Raw genomic sequence first — 21,037 nt, forward strand, 5'->3', positions numbered from 1 at the left:
GCGGAGGTAATCTCCTTCCGAGCGGTAGAAGTCCACCTCTTCTCCCTCATCTGTGGGGTTTGGAATTTTCGGCGGCTCCTCGGCTTCGAAGTCCTCCTGCACCTCTACCTCTTCGGCGGTCGCAGCGGTCTTCGAGGGAGTCGAGTAGTTCTTCATTGTTTCCTCGAAGGCTCTCCTCCTCTGGAGCATACTCTCCATTTCGGCCTCGAGCCTTCTTCTCTTTTTCTCCATCTCTGCCGCTTGCTCGGCGTCGAGCTTTTCGGCTGGTCTCTTCGACGGTACCTTCGACTGTACCTTCGACGTCTAGGCCGTTCTGAGCGTCTTCTCGCTCGAGGGTCCCTTCTCGAGGGCCTGCCTCGACGACCTTTGCTTTTCGCTGGTCTTTGCCATCTGGGAGTCCTTTTCAAAGGATCCGCTGGGCCTTTCGGAGGATGCGGCTTCGAACGTCGAAACTGTCGTCGCCGGCGCGCCTTTTGAGGACTTAGCCTCTGCTTTTCGGGGTTCTCCCTCAGGCTTTCTCTGCCCTGTCTGGGTTTTCGGGGTCGTAGACTCTCCTACCTTTTTTGAAGGTCTCACATCGGTCTCTACGACCATGAAGTCATCTGGTCCCTCGGCGATGTTCTCCTCTTCGTCGGAGGGGGCACCCAGCTGGTAGAGGGTCGGCGTGGTCCCTTTCCCTTGCATCGTGTGGTGGGCCACCCTCTGTCTCTCTCGAACTCTCAAAGTCTTCGGCGTGAAGATTGAACAGGCGTTGCAATCCTCGCTGGAGTGGTCGATCGGCAGGCAGAGGTTGCAGACCGGATGCTGGTCCTTCTGCGCGTACTTGTGGTGGCAATTACGGCAGAACTTGAATGGGGTGTTGTCCATGTGCTCGCTCAGGGGGCCCCCTGCGCGCGCTTTCTCCTTGGCCGTCGAGTATCACAAGGTTTTCTCCTCTTTCTTCGTTCTGGCTCCAGGAGGTCTTCTTCTCAGACTTCCCTCGGTCCTTTTTCCTCAAAAACTTGGTGTATTTCCTTCTTTTCTCCTGAAACTTCTCCGGAGCTTCATGCGACGATCCAGACCCAACGGCGGAAAAAAGAATCTGAAGATGGCGCCCAAGGGTGGGAGCTTCCGCAGGAAGCGTGCCGACGTCACGAAGGTGCACCAAATGGTGGGACGTCTACGCCCACCTGGGCTACAAAAAAAAAAATTTTTTTTTAAATAAAAGAGAAAAAAAGACTACGAATCCGGACCCAACCACCAGATCGCGGAATAATGCACAGCATAGTGAATCCAGAAAGATTCACGCTGCAAAACTGCAGACTGCCAGTAGACTTTTGGCACCAAACCTACCTTACTACCTGCTCCTGTCTCGACACTTGTGACACCTCTACTCGTCCTGCAGCCGTGCATCCTCCAAAAGTTTCAGAGGGTGCCTCAAGCACCATGCCAAGCAGTCAGCATCTCCCTTGAAGTGGAGGAGCCACTTCCCTGCAGCCACTGACCAGAACGTTCGATTCACTGTTTTTCTGTTCACCAGGATCACCGACGCAGCAGCCGCCCAGGAAGAGGTCTCCCCACCAAGTGTGAAGAAGCCAGGACTAATCGGATCCACCCTGCACCAATATCAGAGGTACCAGACGCCTTGCAGCGATCAAAGCTTGTTTGAGTCCAATCTGGACTCAGGCGCTGCAAAGACCGAGCAGCCGGAGAGGGACGTCACCACCAAGAGTGGCACAGCTGTCCTGTTTGGTCACCGTTTGCAGGTCTAAGAGATATGTGGGTGCCTGTGACGCACAGGAACCAGCCGGCCAAAACCATCTGCACCAGAGCTCCCCGGCCCAGGTCCACAACAAACGACTGTGCTCCCCTGCTCCAGAGAGCCCCACAAACCGAGCTCCCGGACTTGGCCTCAAGTCCACCTCAGCAACCTGTTTCTCGATGACCCCCCCCTCTTAGCTTATGGTGTAGCGTGCACTCCTACCATTCCGTCCAGCACCGCTGTACCAAGACAATCCAGGGCAGGTACACTTGGAACTGCTGGTGGTGCTTTGGGTCTTGGCCCCTAGTACCTTAAGTCCTTAAAGGGACCCCTGAGAATCGTTTGCAAATACCTGTATGTGGTATATGCCTTTGCTCCAGAGGAAAGCAATGAGGACCAATTAATAAAAATACAGCTTTCTTCTATCCACACGGTCTGTGTTCAACAAATGCATAAACACTACCCTCTGATAAGCCCCAAACTGCTTGCTCACACTTCCACAAAAGAGAGCATTTGGGATTATTAATTTAAGCCCTGGAAACCAATAAGGGTTGTCTGTACTTTCTACATAGTATACCTCGTTTTGGTATACTACATACAATGCAAGCTTTCTATAGTTAGACTCTTGGTAATCAATCTTGCCTCCATGAGCACAGTTTTTCCTATGCATACTAGAAAGATTTCGGACATTCACACCATCTTGGTCTATTTTTAATTCCATCCCTATGGTTCTCCCACAAGTCTTGGAAAGGGATGAGCTTGCTACTCTAACGTTTGTGAATAATATTGAAGGTTAAAAAAAAAAAAAAGGATACTTGTGTGTTACATTAGTTTACGGCAGCTACTTTAAATTCACTATTATTGTCCCTAGAAGCAAAACTTTAATGTACACTAGAATGAACTGATGTACCAACTGCAACTGCCCTTCTAGGACCGTGAAGCTTCTTGGCTGCCTTAAAGTAATTGTGAAGTTCTTTTTTCACTATGAAAGGATGTATGGCTAATGGAACAGTTACCATTTCTAAAAAAGAAGAAAATAAAACAGTTTCAAATTGTTTAAATTGTTGTGGACATATTTGTATATATACTTCTGGTTCGCCTTTTCTTTGACGTTATGAATGTAAACTAGAAACCATTCTCTGTATATACCACAGTAATGTCACTAAGAGTAACATAGGTTCTATGGTCTAATTCACTGGGACACAAACAACACTTGTTTATGTATGTGAACATTTGTATGTATAATGGAATAAGTTTTTTTTAAAATGTCTATATAAAGATGGTTATGAAATATCATCGCAACAACGTGTATTACGAGTTTCTCTGCTAGACACCCAGTCCACCCCCCACATCGCCATTGCGCGTTATTTCTATTAAGATTCTCTTTATATTATTCCCCACGAGCCGTTGTTTTCCCGCTGAACTGTCACACCCAGGCTCCGAGTGAGTAGGGTTCCTCAGTCCAAAAATTGTTTTCAGCCAGTCACAACTGTATTATCTATATATGGTAGAAACAGCAGAAATCTGAAGCCTCATGAAACAGAAAAACCGTCATGAGAATGAAGCTGAAAATACACAGCGTATATAGCAGCCTCAGAAAACAGGTTTCTGTGGTATTGAGTAGAGAATACTTATCTCTATAGTTTGTAGTGAACTCAGCGTCCCAAAGTTGACATTTTTCAATTCTAATTTCCATTAATACAAAGGATGAATCCACCTCATGACATAATAGCAGATGGGGGCTTGTGGGAGAGTTCATGCTCTGGACAGGACATTCTAGTGTGCTGCCTAACCTTGCTTCTCAGAGGACACTGGGTAGTCTCAGCTACCGGTCAAGATTTCCCTCGCAATAGAGTATGGGATAGAGAAAATGTGTCTTTACACAAACTGGCTACCGCTTTCATTGTCAACATTGTTGTGGAATTAGTTTTTTATTGCAATATTCACTTTAAAGCTTCTGTCCCATCAGCAAATCAAACAAACTCATGTCGGTCAGGAGCCAGGGGCACTGGTAATGTTAGGTAGATACCCATTTCTTTTGGGTTTCCTGAATAGTTTGGTATGGTACTGATCATAACGACATGCTAGTGATTTACTTTGAAATACTCACAAGACAAAACACATATTTTGAAATAATTTAAGGCATTTCAGGTTTTTGTAAGTGTCCGTTGAGTCCATTCTCATTGCTCCCTACAATTAATGGTTCTTAATTGTGAACATGCCAGAAAAAATATCTTTGTCCCATTGCAGAACACCCTGCTCGTCTACCATGGTTTACCCTGAAATCATGCAAGTGACTTATCTTACCAATACAGCAAGGCAAGATGCAAAGCAAAATGAATGGCAGATTTGACATGAATGAAGTACTTACCATCTGTGATTTCAAAAGATTCAAGGAAGAGGTCATCCAGTCTAATTAGAGCTAGAGCATCCTGAAATATTAAAAGGTTACAGTTGGTGTCACGCACAAAGTCCTAAACACATTATCAAATCCTGCTTGTGAGGTGCCACTACTGGCCTAAAGGTCTGTCAATTTGTTACAGCCCATCGGCATACATACCTGTCAAACAAATAACAAGCAAGCACCTCAAAGCTTTACTCTATTGTTAAATTACCCCTTACATTGGCTTTTCATGAGAAGTGTGTTGACCTATGAGTAGTCAATGCCTGGCAGCACTTATTAGCAATGGATTTAGGGTCGCCATTCTAGCCTCAAAAGTAAGTGAGATAGATTCTACAGAGGATAGACAGAAATGATATATCTCCACTGCAGAGTACAGCGAAGTTTTCACCTAGCCGTCCGACGTCCTACATTAACTGGCTCAGAGAAGGGCAGCTTCACTCTCAAAAACACAAGGACTATATGGAGTTCCTCTAATTTGTTTTTGTCAAAACTAATGTAAAATAAGTTGTGGATATACAGTCTGGCCTGCATTACAATTCCCGCTTCAATGCACAAGTCCAGTCTGCCTCTTCCAACCCCCCAAACATATTTTTACTTTTCCGGGCTACTTCTTAGGGTCCTTCAATTGTGAATACCACTCAGTGATGTGGCAAGTGCAAATGAACAAAAAGGCTACTGCAACGTGGCATAAAAGGCACATTCCAAGCGATACACTACACCGTCTTACAACCGCCATTTACAGAGCAATTTCATACCAGAATCTAGGCACGAGTGGTTACGCCTTTTGCCTCAATTGAAATCCTTTTGAAAATGAACTACATGGGAGAAGGTACTTTATGTGCCGTTTGGAAATTATCAAGGGAAACACACTAGATGTTAAATAACCAACTAGTACTTTAGCTTCTTGAGAGAACACGTGGGGTGTGTTGCATCAGAGCAACTCTTGAAATTACGGTAGTAATCTAAGGAATGGAGGTTTGCTTTTCTGAAACCTTAGCGCATGCTGGGTGGGATCATTCAAACAAAAGTGTCTTGGCAGAAGATCATTAGACTGCTACCACCAAAGAACTGCTGAATTGAGAAAATAATGAAAGAAAAGAGGGTGTGCGGGATAATGTTACCATGCACAATAACGTATATTTCTATTATACAATTTATAATCTTTAATAAATTAAATATTTTGCAAGAGTCCACTATGGAGCTCCAATTCATTTCAATATTTACTTACTTCAACTTGGAATCCAAGAATAAACGCCTTCACAAAATCAGTAGCTTTCGTTAAAGCACCAACATCCGTCGTTTCTTTACATGTCTGCAAACAAATATTTTAAAATATTCCTATAAGTAATGAAGGCAGAAAAAAAATATGCAAATTGCTCAATTGGCCATGTCGGCCATTCACATTGCTGTGTTGACAGTGGTGATACTGTAAGTAGATCATATACTCTGGGTGTTAACAGATATTTGGTACACTGGTTAGTATATACAGCATGGATTCAAATCCATGCATCCGTCCGAGCACCTATGAATAACTGCCATGTAATGTCTATTTAAGTGTCCTCCTCCCTTCTCCTTTGCAACATCCATTTCAATTCTTTAAGTCTCAACCACAAAGCTCTCTTCTTGTGTGATGTTTCTTTCCATTCATCTGATCAATTCTTTTTTTACAACCCTTTGTTATCTGTAACTTTCTCCTCATCTATTTCTATCGATTTCCATCAACAATTGCACCTATATTTAGGGGAACCCAAACTATTCATGTTTTAAGAAGAATGTATGCTGTCATAAACCAGAGAGGTACTACCTTGATCATATGCGTTTTATATAACAGATTTTTAGAAGCGAGAGCACACCCCTCAGGTGGTGTTCCCATGCCTTTTATCTGAAGCACTGTGAGAAACAGAAATTCACTGTATATTTTGTAAAGCGCACTTCCTCCCACGTTGGTTCTATCTGGCAAAGAGGGCCCCAAATTTTGCTGCTTTCTCCTTCAGGGAATATAAGAGCATCTAAGAAAGTGCCAGTGGGGTCTATGTTCTGTTCCATAGGGAAGTGTTTGGTGTAACATGTATGACCTTGCTTAGCTATCAAACGTAGGTTTGTATTGCCAGTTTGCAGGCCCAGTGTTTTTTCTATGTTAACCTTAGCTACAATAGTGCTTGAAGCATTAAATTGGCTTTACTACCCGTTTCACATGCCTTCTTTTTCAGTTTTACGAGATCCCTTCACTCTATTAACATGCATGCCTCAATGTTGTGTCATTACAGTAGTTCGAACTTTCAGGCAGGCCATGCCCATTTGCCGGTGCTTCTCCGGAACAGATGGGAGGGCCACACTGGGACCAAGCTCTCAGACAAGCAATGCCAAAAAGTATGGATTGACCTAGATCAAAGTGTATTCATTATTCAAAGTAGAGAAGCTCCCTATAAGGTGTTATTAGGCTGGAATCGAAATTCTCCAACACTACACAAGTTTCACTCCCAAGTTATTCCCAAGTGCTGGGGGGGATGTGATGCAATAGGAAAGCAAAACCGATCACTTTTCCCTAGATCCAAGTCATGAATGAACTAAGGAAAATTCCAATTCTGGGCTACTCAATTCTACTAACAATAGATACAGTCCCTTCTGGGGGTGAGGGCTCAAGACATTGCAATTTCAAACCAGGGTTGACAGGATTATACTAGGGAACTGTCTAGGGCAGCCATACCAACTGTGGCCTATCCCACCCCCTGCCCCTGATAACACAATGGTTCGTATTTTTGAGGAGATGTATGGCTATGGAGAAACTATCTAAACACCTGACAGGCAGGAAAGTCAGTTTTGATGTGGCTATGGGCCCAGTAATTGCATATTTGCTAGTGGGTGTAGTGCAGCCACCCCCTCCTCTGAGATTAAAGAACCTGAACTGGTTATCTATAGAACATGGGTACCTTGTAACCGTAAGTCGATGTGATGGACTATCTGACTTATGTATCAAAGGCACAACTACCTAGTCTATAAGATACACACAACTCTTCTGGGGGAATGACCTCAAACTGAAGAGAAGTTCTAGCATGAGATAGAAGTGAACACTGCCAGTGGCAGTGTGAAGTTGGGTAAGGGTGAGGGGTGGTTAATGTTCATGTTTAAGGATCCACTTCCTCCCTCGGTCCTTCAAAAACTTGACCATCCCATACTGAATCTAATCATGGAACTACTTAATATTTCTTTATTTGAAGCTAAGGTCCCTGCAGCTTGAAAGCATGCCATGATCGTGCCTCTGCTGAAAAAAGCTAACTCCGATCCAGAGGTACCATCAAACTTTCGACCCATCTCCCAACTTCCAGTTTTGTCCAAGATTCTGGAGAAACATATCAATTCCCAGCTTACTAATTTCACGGAGACACAAAATATCCTTCACATGTCCCAGTCTGGTTTCAGGGCAGGCTTCTCTACGGAATCAACACTGTTGGGTGTCACTGAAAACATTCGTCAACAGGTCGACAAAGGAGAAACCGTGGCACTTATTTTGTTGGATCTAAGTGCCGCGTTCGACACGGTTTCTCATACTGCTCTCCTAAATACTCTCCAATCCCGTGGTATCACTGGCCTAGCACTCAAGTGGCTATCCAGCTTCCTATCTAACAGGAGTTTTCTCCCCTACAGCTCATTCCAAAACTCATGTATCACAGTATGGAGTCCCCCAAGGCTTATAAGATCCCAAAGGCAAGACCTATTGGCTATGCCAATGCATGTTAGAATTTGTAGGCAGTGAGAAGAGGTGTCACATTTGTCTTTCAATTTCTTCATAAACGTCACTATGAGCCAATGTTGGACATTGGGTTATTGGTTGAGGGGGGGTGAAACCCTACTCGAGCAGCAACCACAATTCTGGTTAGGGTGAAACAGAAGCAAATCCCAAATTAACCTATGCTTAACCCTCTAGTAGTTTGGCACAAAAGCAAACAGGCTTAACTTAGAGGCAATGTGTAAAGTATTTATGTAGCACTTAAAAGAGTAATTAAGTGAAAACGCATCACAAAGGAACTCACACAAAATAGAGTCATATGTACTAAATTATTTGAGACCAAAGCTACAAATATCCAATCAATAGAACAGGAGATATGCAGTTTTCAAGATTTCAAGTAAGGTAAGAATAGCACCTAAAAGCACAAAGTGACACTCACAGCTAAACTGACTAACCTATCCACCACTTAAAATGTACTTGCATGTTTCACTATACTAATTCAACACTAATCCTCTATGGGTCCCGGAGTAGCGTGCTACTCGTCGAAAAAGCGCAATACAATACAATACAATAAATAGCGCTACTCATACCAACCCTAAGGTGTCAGGGCACTTTACATCACACACACGTTATACAGAGACAATGAATGTTACCTTTGTAAATCATTGTATAGGAAAAGTTGCACAAAATACTGAGGATTGTCGTTCTGTGATCTGCATGTACACATTCACAGTAGGCATATTTACCCTCTGCGCTACTTTATGACGAGTCAAAACTACCACAAGACAAATCTCCGATCTCTCTCCAGCAGAATTACCATCGTTATCTTGAAATTTATATTGTGGCACGGAAACAGCAGGTGCTTTTAAAACCAAAAGTTATTTCTGAACACAGCGAATCTCCCAAGGTCAGGAGCAGTGGCACCCTTCGCACCGCTCTAAAGCCGGCCCTGTGAACCGGGCTCAGAAGAGCTAACAGCGAGGCACAGACAGCGGAATTAGAATACTAAAACATGGCACTGGATCACAGACAGGCTCTGAAACAAGGCACTTACTGTGACGCTGTGGCTGAATAAAGAGACACGCAAGCAAACAGGCCTACTATGAATCAAAGCAAACTCTGCCTTGGAGCCGGTTCTTAAACAAAGCAAAGGCAGCACTAGTGTAGGTTCTGAAACAAAGCAAAGGTGACACTGGTTCAGGCTCTGAAACAAAGCATTGGATGCAATGATGCAGACTCGGAAACAAAGCAAATTCTGCACTGGTGCAGCCCCTGAAACAAAGCAAAGGCTGCGCTGATGCAGACTCTGAAACAAAGCAAAGGAGGCACTGGTGAAGGCTCTGGAAAAAACCAAAGGCAAACCTGGTGCAGACTCTGAAACAAGGCAAAGAGTATGCTGATGCAGATTCTGAAACAAAGCAAAGGCTGCACTAATGTAGACTCTGAGACAAAGTAAAGGTGACACTGGTGGTTCAGGCTCTGAAACAAAGCAAAGGCTGCCATGATTCGGACTCTGAAACAAAGCAAATGCTGCACTGGTGCAGGCTCTGGAACAAAGCGAAACCTGCGCTGATGCAGACTCTGAAACAAAGCAAAGGCAAACCTCGTGCAGGCTCTGGAACAAAGCAAAGACTGCACTGGTTCAGGCTCTGAAACAAAGCAAAGGCAAACCTGGCGCAGGCTCTGAAACAAGGCAAAGGGTACTGAGGTTCGGTAAGAATCGGAACAACGTTTTGGGCTTGTTCGTATATGGATGAGTTTGGTATCTACGAACCGCAAATGACGAGATTAGTAGATGTACGTGTTTTCGCTACACTACTTGGAAGGGTTCGTCTTATTTACGGGTTTTTCATCTGAACCTTCGGGTTCCATTTTAGATATGGCATCCATTTTGTTTCTTGCCCTCACGTAGCCGGCAAACGGACAATGTCCGCTTGATGACCCTGGGATTCCCAATCTCTTGCGGAAGACGCATATTCCTTTGAGTGTGCCTTTATGACTAGGGGAATGACACGGCAGAAGCAGATGGCTCCGCTCGAGGCTCATCTTGCCGGTCTATTGTTTCAGCCTTGCATACGTTAGGCTCGAATCCTTTGATCCTGTGACCTCGCTTCCGATATTGCCCCCACACTCTTTTCAATCTGTTGTCTGTCTTTGTTTTTCCTGCACCTGTTTCTGTCCCTTCTCTTAGGTTGTTTACAACTAGAACGGAATGTGCCTAATGGTGGGATAGCGTACTTTTACAGTTGGGAACCGACATGTTACTGTAATTATGTTCCGGGCTTCTGAAAACATGAATGCGATCCTTTTGAAGTTTACTGTGGGAACCGAGTTTAACCTTTTGTTCGTTATGTTGTGCAATGGCGAAAATGTGTATAAAAGGAGCGATCCACTTTTGCAATTCGAAGCAGACTCTCTGAACCTACACTATGTTGTACTTCTAGCGATTTCTGTGTCCCTGCAGTAAATAAACGCTGAGCTTTGACGTCGAAGGAAGTGTCCCGTGTCTCTGTAAGTTGTACGCCGGAACAGGTATCCCCACGAAGGTTTCAGGTGTTGTCCCCTGGCACCGCTGGGCCTTAAATTAGCCTAGTCCTTCAGTACCCTGTTGCAAATTCCGAAACAAAGCAAAAGCAGCACAAATGTAGACTCTGAAACAAAGCAAAGGCGGCACTGACGGGTTCTAAAAGAAAGCAGAGGCTGTACTGACGCAGGTTCTCAAACAAAGGAAAGGCTACACTGATGCAGACTCTGAAACAAGGTATGGGCTGCACTGCTGCAGGTTTTGAAACAAAGCAAAGGCGACACTGATGCAGGATCTGAAACAAAGCAAAGTCCACAGTGATTCAGGCTCCGATACAAGACATGGGTTGTAGAACTAGGCTCTGTGATAAGCTACAAGCAGCTGCATCGGGTTCTAAAACAAGGCACCATATCAGAGCCATGCCTTGACAGGAGGTGCCCATTTTGGAGCCAGAAGCAAGGGACTGAATGCACTTTGCAGGCCCTGAAATAAAGCATGATGGGCAGAGGCAGAGTCCAGAGAAGAACACAGACTCCAGAGGCAGGATCTGAACAAGGCACATGCTGGACAGGAACACACTTTGAAACAACGCAGACTGATAGAGTGGGTTTGAAACTAGGCATAGACAGCAGAGCCAGGTTCTGAAACAAGCACAGATAGTAAAGCTGGGCACCGAAACAAAGCACAGATTGCAAAGTCAGGCTTTGAACCATCATACAGACTAATGGGGGGCTCAAAAAAGCATTGATTGTGAAGAGAGAGGCTGTGAAATCAAACACATTGTGGAGACTGGCTCGGACATAAGGCACAGATTGGGAGGACAGGCTTGGAAAAAAAGAAGATTGTGGAGACAAGCTAGAGAAAAAGAAGAGAATTTGGAGATAAGCTCGGAAACAAGAGCCGTTTGCAAAGTAATTAACGGATGTGGAAAAAGGTTGTGAAACAAGGAGCAGGTGGTAGAGGCAGGCTGTGAAGCAAGGCACCGGCTCTGAAGCTACGCTCGAAAAGTAGGCGTAAGCTGGAAACTGAAAAGCCTGGCTTTCAAACAAGGCAGAGGGGGAGTCTGGCTCTACTGGTGGCTCTGAGAAATGCAGCATCATTGGAGAATTAACCCAGGGTGGTGGTTGATGCAGTGAGAGTCAAATGCGTTAAGAAAATGTCCTCACCGGAGCGCAAAAGTGGACTGTGGGATCACCCGCAGTTAGGGGAGTGCACAGCCAAGGAACTGACTGTCTCAAAACAAGCTTTGTGTATGTAAATTTAGACTATATTGACGAATGCTCAAGGGCAACAAAGTTCATTTCAAGTTATCTGGTTTAGTCTATATTTCAGCAACAGGTTATATACAAATAATTCCAAGCATTATCTGCATACCGATTATCATTGGATTATACAAAACGATTTAATTGTGTGTAATCGTTCAAAAACATAGCATTGTACATAAACATATAAATGCGTGACAATAATATTCTTTTCAAAAATCCCAATGCATTTCGGGTTTACGAAAGAAACCCTTCGTCAGGGGAAATCAATTTCATGAGTATGGTAGTCTTCACAAGTAGAATGGCATCCACAGTCATCTAAAACACAACAAAATGCAGTAAGTATACTGCTTTAAATGTAGGATTTGCACCCTAGTTTGTGATGGAGATGTGCTGCATCAAAACAGAGAAGGAAATGTGCTCAGGTGTGTGATAGCTATACCACATACTTTTTGTTCTCTGGCTATTTGTAGAACATCACCTTTAGAAGAATGTGTGGCATGGAGTAAAATCAGTGACGGGAGTACCGTAGCCCAAAGCGTGAAAGGTGAACAATAATAGGCTTGCCTGGTAAATTCCTGAAAGCTGCCGTGTTTAACAGTCTTACGAGTGCAGCTAGAGGCTAAGGGTCCTGGTGGTTCCTGACAATCTATGAGAAGTGAACGTTACCGATATTAGAATAAGAGTTAGGCAAAAGAGTTAAGTGTAAAACAGGCTAGTTGCGCGAGTGGCTTACCAGAAGCCAGAGGGAGTTCTCGTCCGTCGATACTCGGGACGAGAGCTTCGTGGAATCTGTAAGAGAAACAGGGACGCACCGTTAGTAAGCTGGTGCGTTTAGGAAGTAAAAGTGCTGAAATGAATAACGGAATTTGACCTACCCGAAGTGTAGAATTGTGAAGTTGCAATACCCACCGGAACTTTCAGACGCCAAGGACGCGTTGTGTGAAGAACTCCCTCTGGCTTCTGGTAAGCCGCTCGCGCAACTAGCCTGTTTTACACTTAACTCTTTTGCCCAACTCTTTCTTCTAAAGGTGTTTTTCTACAAATAGCTATACCACATACTTTTTGTTCTCTGGCTATCACACACCTGAGCACATTTCCTTCTCTGTTTTGATGCAGCACATCATCACAAACTAGGGTGCAAATCCCACATTTAAAGCAGTATACTTACTGCATTTTGTTGTGTTTTAGATGACTGTGGATGCCATTCTACTTGTGAAGACTACCATACTCATGAAATTGATTTCCCCTGACGAAGGGTTTCTTTCGTAAACCCGAAATGCATTGGGATTTTTGAAAAGAATATTATTGTCACGCATTTATATGTTTATGTACAATGCTATGTTTTTGAACGATTACACACAATTATATCGTTTTGTATAATCCAATGATAATCGGTATGCAGATAATGCTTGGAATTATTTGTATAGAACCTGTTGCTGAAATATAGACTAAACCAGATAACTTGAAATTAACTTTGTTGCCCATGAGCATTTGTCAATATAGTCTAAATTTACATACACAAAGCTTGTTTTGAGACAGTCAGTCCCTTGGCTGTGCACTCCCTTAACTGCGGGTGATCCCACAGTCCACTTCTGTATTTCACAGAATGGGAAACTAGGGTCTTTTTCCATAGAAAAAGGGAATAGCACGCAATTCCTTTACATACCTTTGAAATTGCTTCAAACATTTCGTTTAACTCATAATAAGAACGCCTTAGAAAAGGTGTGCACCTGCACCACCCTTCATTGCACTCACCAGAGCGCAGCCAGTTTGTGGGTCCAGGAGGCAGACGCAGATCCCAAGTGTAGAGACAAGCGTTGGCCGTGCGGAATGCAGCGGGGAAGAGAGGTGGAGGTACTTGTGTGCGCGCGCGCGAAAGCATTTAAGGAGCTATGGAGACTCGTAAATGAGATAAGAAAAGCAGATGGCGGCTGTGGGCGTTCACACGCACATGCATGCAAGCTTTAGGCCAGGGTAGCACTTTGAAATCCCCTTTACTAAAGTCGAGCAAGCAGCGCATTCGCTGCTCTAGGCTCGACCTAAAAAGGAACCAATGGCTCATTCAAGAAGTCCGCATGTTGGCGAAGTCAAAAGTTAGTTTTGTAATTCTTTTAATGTATCCTTACAACTGCATCTTAATCTTATCTTCAATTAGCATTCCATAATGAAGTCAATTCAATTGTCGCACCTTGCTTAATCGCCACCATAGACATTACTAATATTATGTACTCTGTAGTAGTTAACGATGTGGAAATCATGCTTTAATACAATAGTGTGTTTTAATGGGATAGTCAGTGTGTTAAATACTATGAAGCGTGCAATTTTGCCACACATAAAACATCAATACATCAAGATGATAGAATATAATTAGTGTGGTTTTGAAGGTGACGTGTGTGCAATATATGTTGCTCTTGTCCCACAATGCTCAGCTTCTTTTACAAAACTCTTATACTCTCCAATATCAACAACATTTCTAGAGCTTTGGGAAGTGGTTTTCTGGGACTTCTCTCTGCAATCTGCCACAAAAGTATGTTGGGGTAATACAATTCACACATGTGTGAAAAAAATGCAATGCTTGTTTTTCCATCAAAACAATTTTAGTGTATTATTAGTGGAGACCACAGTACACATTGTGTGCTTTGTTATGTAGGATACAACTGAATCAGTTAAACAGCAATCCTCAATATCTTGATACCCATTTGTACCTAATGAAGATTATGCAATATTTGGAAACAAAATTACACTGCTTCACTAAGTTAAAAGAAATTGAAATAAAGTTTAAAAACCTCAAACAAATAAAAATAATGTTTAAACTTTCAGTGCACACTTAAATAGACATGACAGACACTGGTCGTTCATGGCAGAAATACCATTGCTGCTTTTCTTTAATAGAATTGCTTACTTTGATTTCCACATTTCTTGACTTCAGGTTGAATCGGACTTGAAGCTGCAAGTGTTCTACAATTGGGGAAAATATTTTCATCCAGTTCTCTTTTAAAGGGGTGTACCTGTGTGCGGGCACCGGGACTTTCCTCATTTCGTCTTTGTCACCCTAGAAGAAAAGAAGATTTATGTATTTTTCAAGTCTCAGTCAATTTATCCAAGGGAAAGGAACACATTTCTCACAGGATTAAATACTTCTATAAATGCAATAACATGTTAAAAAAAACTGTTTTTAACTGTCTATTCCCTTTGGTATCTAGTAATCATAAGAGCTAAATGTTAACCGATACATAATGCACAACAGAGTCCAATTTACTTACAATACATGAGATTCAGCAATTCCTGTATACAAACCTTTCTAACAAAAAAATAGATATTTGTGGCTGCAAGTTTATTTTTGCACGACTTTGGTAATTACTTGAAAGTTAGAGTCTTTCTGCATGTTTCTACTGTGCCTTAAAAAACTGACTTCTAATATCTTTTTGCAATAACTAGCAGCTTTTTCGAAGTGTTTAATTTTGCACAGGAGAGTCTATTTTTATTTTTAATTTTTCCCAAAATGCTCTTTCATAAAAAGGAGTTGCACCCCAAGGATATACATCGTTTGTGGGAAAGGTGATGGTAACAACATGTAATACAAGGTATAATGTACTCCCTGCCATACTTCATAAGGATAGTGCAAGTCACCTCCGCGTACCATAACCTTGTAATGGACATGCCTGGGCGTAGTTTTGCTACGCAGAACTCTGCGAAGTTCTGCAAATGGCAAAGTGCAGTACAAACTGCTGTACGTGCTGGTTTTTCTACCGCTCAGGCAGACATTCTATCAGAGCTGCAGCTTGCAAACTGACCATTCGCAAGCAGGGAAAAGACTCCACTGCACTATGCAGTTTTCTGCACTTCGCGAGCTTCGCAGAGGGCAGAAAACTCCACGAATGGAGTGGAGTTCACCGCCCAGACCTAGATAATGGAACTTTGCCATGTTGCTTTATATGGTCATGGAGCTCCTCTGTGACTTGTAATATACAAAAAGTACGGCAGGAGCTACTTAATCCCATAAATATATTTCAAAATAAGAATAATTAATGTTGATTTACAAAAGCCAACAAGAATGCATTCCTTGAGTTACTAAAAGCACACTTAAGGTGAATGTAGATGGTAGTTTCCATTGACAGCCAGAAGCGTGAATACTCATTCTAAATTTGGTTAGCTATGTTACTACATCACAGCAATGGAAAACCTACATTTCCCCCCCACTGCTGTTAGGTCATAAAGGAAGCTGAACAGCAGCAGACTTCTACTTCTCAGCTGCCATCTCTCAGCTCTCCTGGGTGTCTGCAGACCTCAGAAAAGTAGAGCAATACTGGTGAGGCAATGCACTTGCCGTCCACTAACTCCCTTGTGAACAGCAAATATGCAAAGGCAGCTGACAGGGAAATTCTAGACCTTGCTGATCTAGCTCTCAAGGCAGCCACTGCGTCTGCACAGTTGCAGGTGGGAACAAAAAGCAGAGAATTTGGTGGTAGACAAGAAATTACTGGTTGTTTTTTTTATTTGGGTGAGCTCAAGTGGCAGGACACTAGTTTTTAGGTCTCGTCTGAGTCAGCGCATGCGCTGCTAGGCGAGACATTTAGTAAACAGGCTTTTAAAAGTCAGACCACATGCTTTTGGCTATCATACTGCGTGCGGTTACACGCACAATTACGAGCAGAGGCGCCATATGGCTTTTCTCTCTCGTTATGGTGCGCGCACATCGCACACCACTCGCCAGCCTGCTATGGCTGTTGCACGCACGCACTACTCGCATCTTTTTTTTCTTTTCGCGTGCTTCTTTTTCTCTCCTGCTCCATGTTACTCTCTCCCGGTTAGTTTGCTTCCCTTCCCTCCACCCACTGTGTTGCTCCACTTCCCCCCCACGTATTCCCTGCCCTCTGTTGCTCTCCTATTGCTCCCCTCTCCTGTGGCGTTTGTAATCCTGCCCACTGCGTTGCCCCCTCACCCTCTACTGTGCTGTCTCTCACTCATGCTGCATCATTTCCACTTGACTCCCAGAGGGGCGGAGTATATTTGGATCTGGTTCGCCGGGGAGGGGAAGGGGGGGGGGGGGGGGGAATGAATTGCACGACTCTTGATAACTGTTGTGGGGGGTCCTGGGGTGCCACAGTGGAGGTCAGGCCCCCTGCTTTCTATCTCATCTCTGAAGTGCACAACTGCCCCCTCTAGTGCATAACTCCAGCTCTACTGCTGCTCTCCCAGAGACCCTGCAGAAGAGCAAAGCAGACATTCCTTCTTTCCGCTCCACAGCTTCAGATTGGAATCAGAGGGCTCCACAGTTTTACTGTCATACATTTTGTAATTATTCCTACGCAGCCGCTTTTAGCTGCCTATAGGTGAAAGCTTGTGACCACAGAGCTTCCAGTGGGATGAATAACAGTGGAATGGCCTTAGTAATGAAGGGCGTGACTTAAATCATGTGAACGGCTATCCTGTGCTTTACGAAGTGTGCTGTCTGACCGGCATTGAGGTGCGGTTGGTGAGTTTTCTGCTGTTGCTTCCAGACTTATCGCACAACAGCAAGCGTGTGCCTAAAACAAAACAAACCAGGCCTGGCTGCTTTGTGAGTTCTTGTTTGCAGTTGGATATAAATGAGGAACAACAAGGATTCTGTTGAAAATTATTAGAACTAGTCATTATAAATGGTACACACGTGAGCATCACAATGTGTGCACTGGAGAGAGGCCAAAGACTGGATGATCCTGTAGACTGAACACTGTTATAGCTTGCACTGCCTTCAGCCTCATCTCCAGTGCTCTCAGTCGTGCCCCGCTTGTGAACACCCTCCCACCACCAGAACTCATCAAAATGTGACTCAGCTGACATACTGCGTGAACAACGGAAAACCCAATGACTCCGCAAAGAGTTTTCCAATCTTAACAAACTCAAAGTCTTTACTTGCATAAAATATGCAATGTGCGTACAGTGACTTGATGCTAAAATCTATGGAAATCCAACAGGTTCACAAAGGCGAGGCCTTTTGGCTTTATAGTGTGTTTTAGTGTGAAACATTAACGAGCTATATTGCCTTTCTTGCATGGTTTGTGCTATTTGGCCAAACCCAAAACGTGACCTCCAAATACTTGTAATCATGAACCCACAAATGGAGTCATACACGTTCCGACTCATCATCCCACATATTCCGGAGTATCCTAAGCAGGCGATCATGTTCCTCCCACCAGCAAATTCCACCAAGAAACGCCCCAGACCTGTATCCACGCAGTAGTAACACGAGGCCTATCTCATCGCTAACTGCTGCCCAGTGGCTAATATTTGCTTAAGAGATTTGTAAGTAACTTGTACGTGCCCTCCTGCAGTCTGGTCAGGTACCACTACTCACATGATTACTGCTCATGGAACATGACTGAGCCACCCAACCAGAGAGAGATACTAAAGCACAAAAACCAAAGAGCAAAATCACCGGAATGACTGACTCTGGTCTGAGATAGAAACCTTGGAAACCCCTCTGGAGCTACAACATCGTATTATTGCAGCCGGTTTGCCTTACCAGCAGCATCCGGATGTCAGCAGAAAGGTACTGGCAGATGCACCTACCAGTGTCAGACAGTAATGGCAACAGGCTGCACTGTAGAAAAGTATAACAAGCATTGGCATAGCCAGTAGGTCTCGCCTTTAGGACCTTATACATGTTTAGCCATGCAACACTTGATGTTGTTGCATCAAGGATATTGTGCTGGATAACTAAACACTTAGATGGTCCCAAAGGCGAGACCTATTGGCTATGCCAATGCTGGTTTTTATTATAATAGGGCAAGCAGGGAGGATCATGCATGGTATGGGTTGGAGGTATGAGAACAGAGATGGCACAACATCAGGTACAGTTATTTTTTTTTAATTAAATACCTAGCTAAGAACAGGAGGCGGAGATATAACAGTCCTTGTTCAAGTTGGTGCTCCCATGCCTCCTATACACCGGCCGTGTTGTTCATCTGAGTAGAGGAAAATAATTTGGAGGAAGCCATACAAAGCATAACATTGTAGATGGGTAACTGAATAAGGGGGGTGGTTTTCAACTATGGTGTTCCAAGTGACAACACAGACAGCTTGACCTTTGGTCTTGTCTGTTTAATCAAAACCCCTAGTCTGTGGTTGCCAAAGACCTATTCCGCACTTTCAGTGGGCTTAGAGCCTGTCCACTGCTTACCATTGGTTGGCTTTGTAAATAATTTGCTTGCTTGCTTTTTATTCAACTGTTTGCCCGTCTCTTCTTGTGTTTGTCCCTCCCTTCGAGTATAGCCTCTAAACAATCCTTTTGAGTGGCTAACGTGTACCCTTTCACTACTAACACAAAGGGAACTACTTTTTAATTAAAGCACACCAGGAGAGTGCATGTATTTTCAGGTCTCTCGTTTATATGCTTCTCCCCAGGACACTGTGTTGCTCTCTAGCGTGTGCTTCTCCCCACCCCCATGTGAAAGTCCCTTCATGGCTTTCTCTTCTAATCTATCCTTCTTGTGCTTCTCCACCTGCCCTGCGTGTTTCTCTCCCTCATTGCTGCTTTTCTCCTCTTCCCAGCTTTTTTGTTTTATTCCTTCTAACTCCCTGCACCCGCTCCTCAATGGTCACCCCATTCTCCCAGTTTTCTTTTAAATATTTTATTTTTTCGGGTAAGGCCAAGCAGCAAATTGCTGCCACCCTCGCTTTCGATTAAGTGTTTTTGCTGTACTTGAATTTTATTTCTTTTTTGTTAAAAAATGTACTGATCAGTAATTAAAAAAAGAAAAGAAAAGAAAAGAAAAGAAAAGAGCCAACAGATCTTTTGACTGGGGAAGAATGTTTGCATTGTCAGCATTCCGTACATAATTTGTTTGCTATAACACTTTTCGCCCTAAGTGGGATGGGTATGCCCAGATGTGGGTCCCTTGCTCACTGTGCCATTGGATTCAAGCTAGCCTGGCTGAAGGGTGACACATCCTGAAACTGTTCCCTGGATGCTTGTTTCCGGACCATGGAGGACCTGGCCTGGCAGTTCGGTCTGGACTGTTCCCATGGGGCGCAGGGTCAAGACTGATTTGCATATGGCTGGGTCCAAACTGGGGTGGTGTAGTGGGCAAACGAATGATGGATTTAACCCAGATCTTTTGACTGGGGGAGAATGTTTGCATTGTCAGCATTCCGCCCATCATTTGTTTGCTGTAACACAACATAATTTTGTAGGCATGGTGAAATTTGTGCATGCATTCGCCATCACACATGCATACGCCTATGTAACGGCGTGCATCATGCCTCTTATTTTATATATTTTTTTTATCGTTGGCCATGCTGTACTAGCATCTATTTGCGATGATTTACAAATTTGCATAAGACATTGACAAAGGCCAAAGTTCCCTAAAGTTGATAAAACACAAGCTTTGGTTCATAGACCGTCCAATAAGCACTCGCTACTAAATCCTTTTACAGGACATAAATGTTATGGGAATGCTACCAGTTAACAATCAACTTCATTTTTATGAATAAAGATGTATTCTTATTTTTCTTTCATTAGTGGTGGAGTTTCTCTCGTCTTCTCACCTGAGGTGGGTCTTATCCACTCTTTGTAAAAAAAATAAATCAAAAAGGCGTTGGATTTGGTTTAGTGGGAACACCTATTTGCAGTCCATATATGATACTTGCAGGGCTCGAAAAATCTAAAAAAATGGTACTAGTCCTGCAGGACTAGTACCTTAAAAAATGTCCTCGACCTAACTCCACCCTACTGGACCTCCATCTTTGAAAGCGGAGCAAATGTGACAAGATAACAAGATTAAAAGGCATCTTATTACCTTTGTGAGCAAGAAAAATGCCTTTAAATCTTGTTACATTTGCACCGTTTTCACAGACAGAGGACAAAAGTTGGTTTGTTTTCCTACTCACCAGAAAGGGCGAGTAGGACCTAAAAACAGCTCGACCTTGTTAAATTTAGCTCGACTATGCGAGCGGTCAAGTGGAATTTTCGAGCCCTGTCCTTGGCTCAAATTTCGAACCTTGTACCAGTTGTACACAAGCTCAGTAGATGGAGTATGGAACAACTGTGTCCTAGCTGAACTCTTGCTAATAGAGGGGGGAAACTAGACAGGGCTGTTCCCTCTTACTGTTGACGTTTACCCTGGCCTTTAAGCCTTTGGTCAGGCTTCTAAGAGCAGACCAGGGAGTACAGGTATTCCATTAGAGAATCATTGGTGTGTGAGGGGTGGGGGTGGGGGGGTACAAAGGGGCAATGAATACCAGTTCTGCCTTAATAAAGATGACCTGAAAATGCGTCTGGGTGAGCCCAAAATTTCTGGCCCACAGATGCTCAAAGTCCTCTATTGTTTCAGAGGAGTCTCTAGCCTATTAAATACCCACACAAAAGTGTTCACCGATCCGCTCTGTACACAGC

General features: G+C 43.7%; 1 protein-coding gene across 1 annotated transcript in view; it reads right to left on the minus strand.

Annotated features, from left to right (window-relative positions):
- PNO1 (partner of NOB1 homolog) overlaps positions 1-21,037 on the minus strand; it is an 87,474-nt gene that overhangs the window by 37,883 nt on the left and 28,554 nt on the right. The window contains exons 2-4 of the mRNA XM_086927582.1: positions 14,564-14,713; positions 5,374-5,457; positions 4,113-4,173 (exon numbers count right to left, since the gene is read on the minus strand). Of these exons, the coding sequence (XP_086783708.1) occupies positions 4,113-4,173; positions 5,374-5,457; positions 14,564-14,713 (295 nt within the window). The remainder of the gene's footprint in view (positions 1-4,112; positions 4,174-5,373; positions 5,458-14,563; positions 14,714-21,037) is intronic.

Source organism: Lissotriton vulgaris, chromosome 6 (assembly GCF_964263255.1).
Source record: "Lissotriton vulgaris chromosome 6, aLisVul1.2, whole genome shotgun sequence".
Classification (NCBI taxonomy): Eukaryota; Metazoa; Chordata; class Amphibia; order Caudata; family Salamandridae; genus Lissotriton; species Lissotriton vulgaris.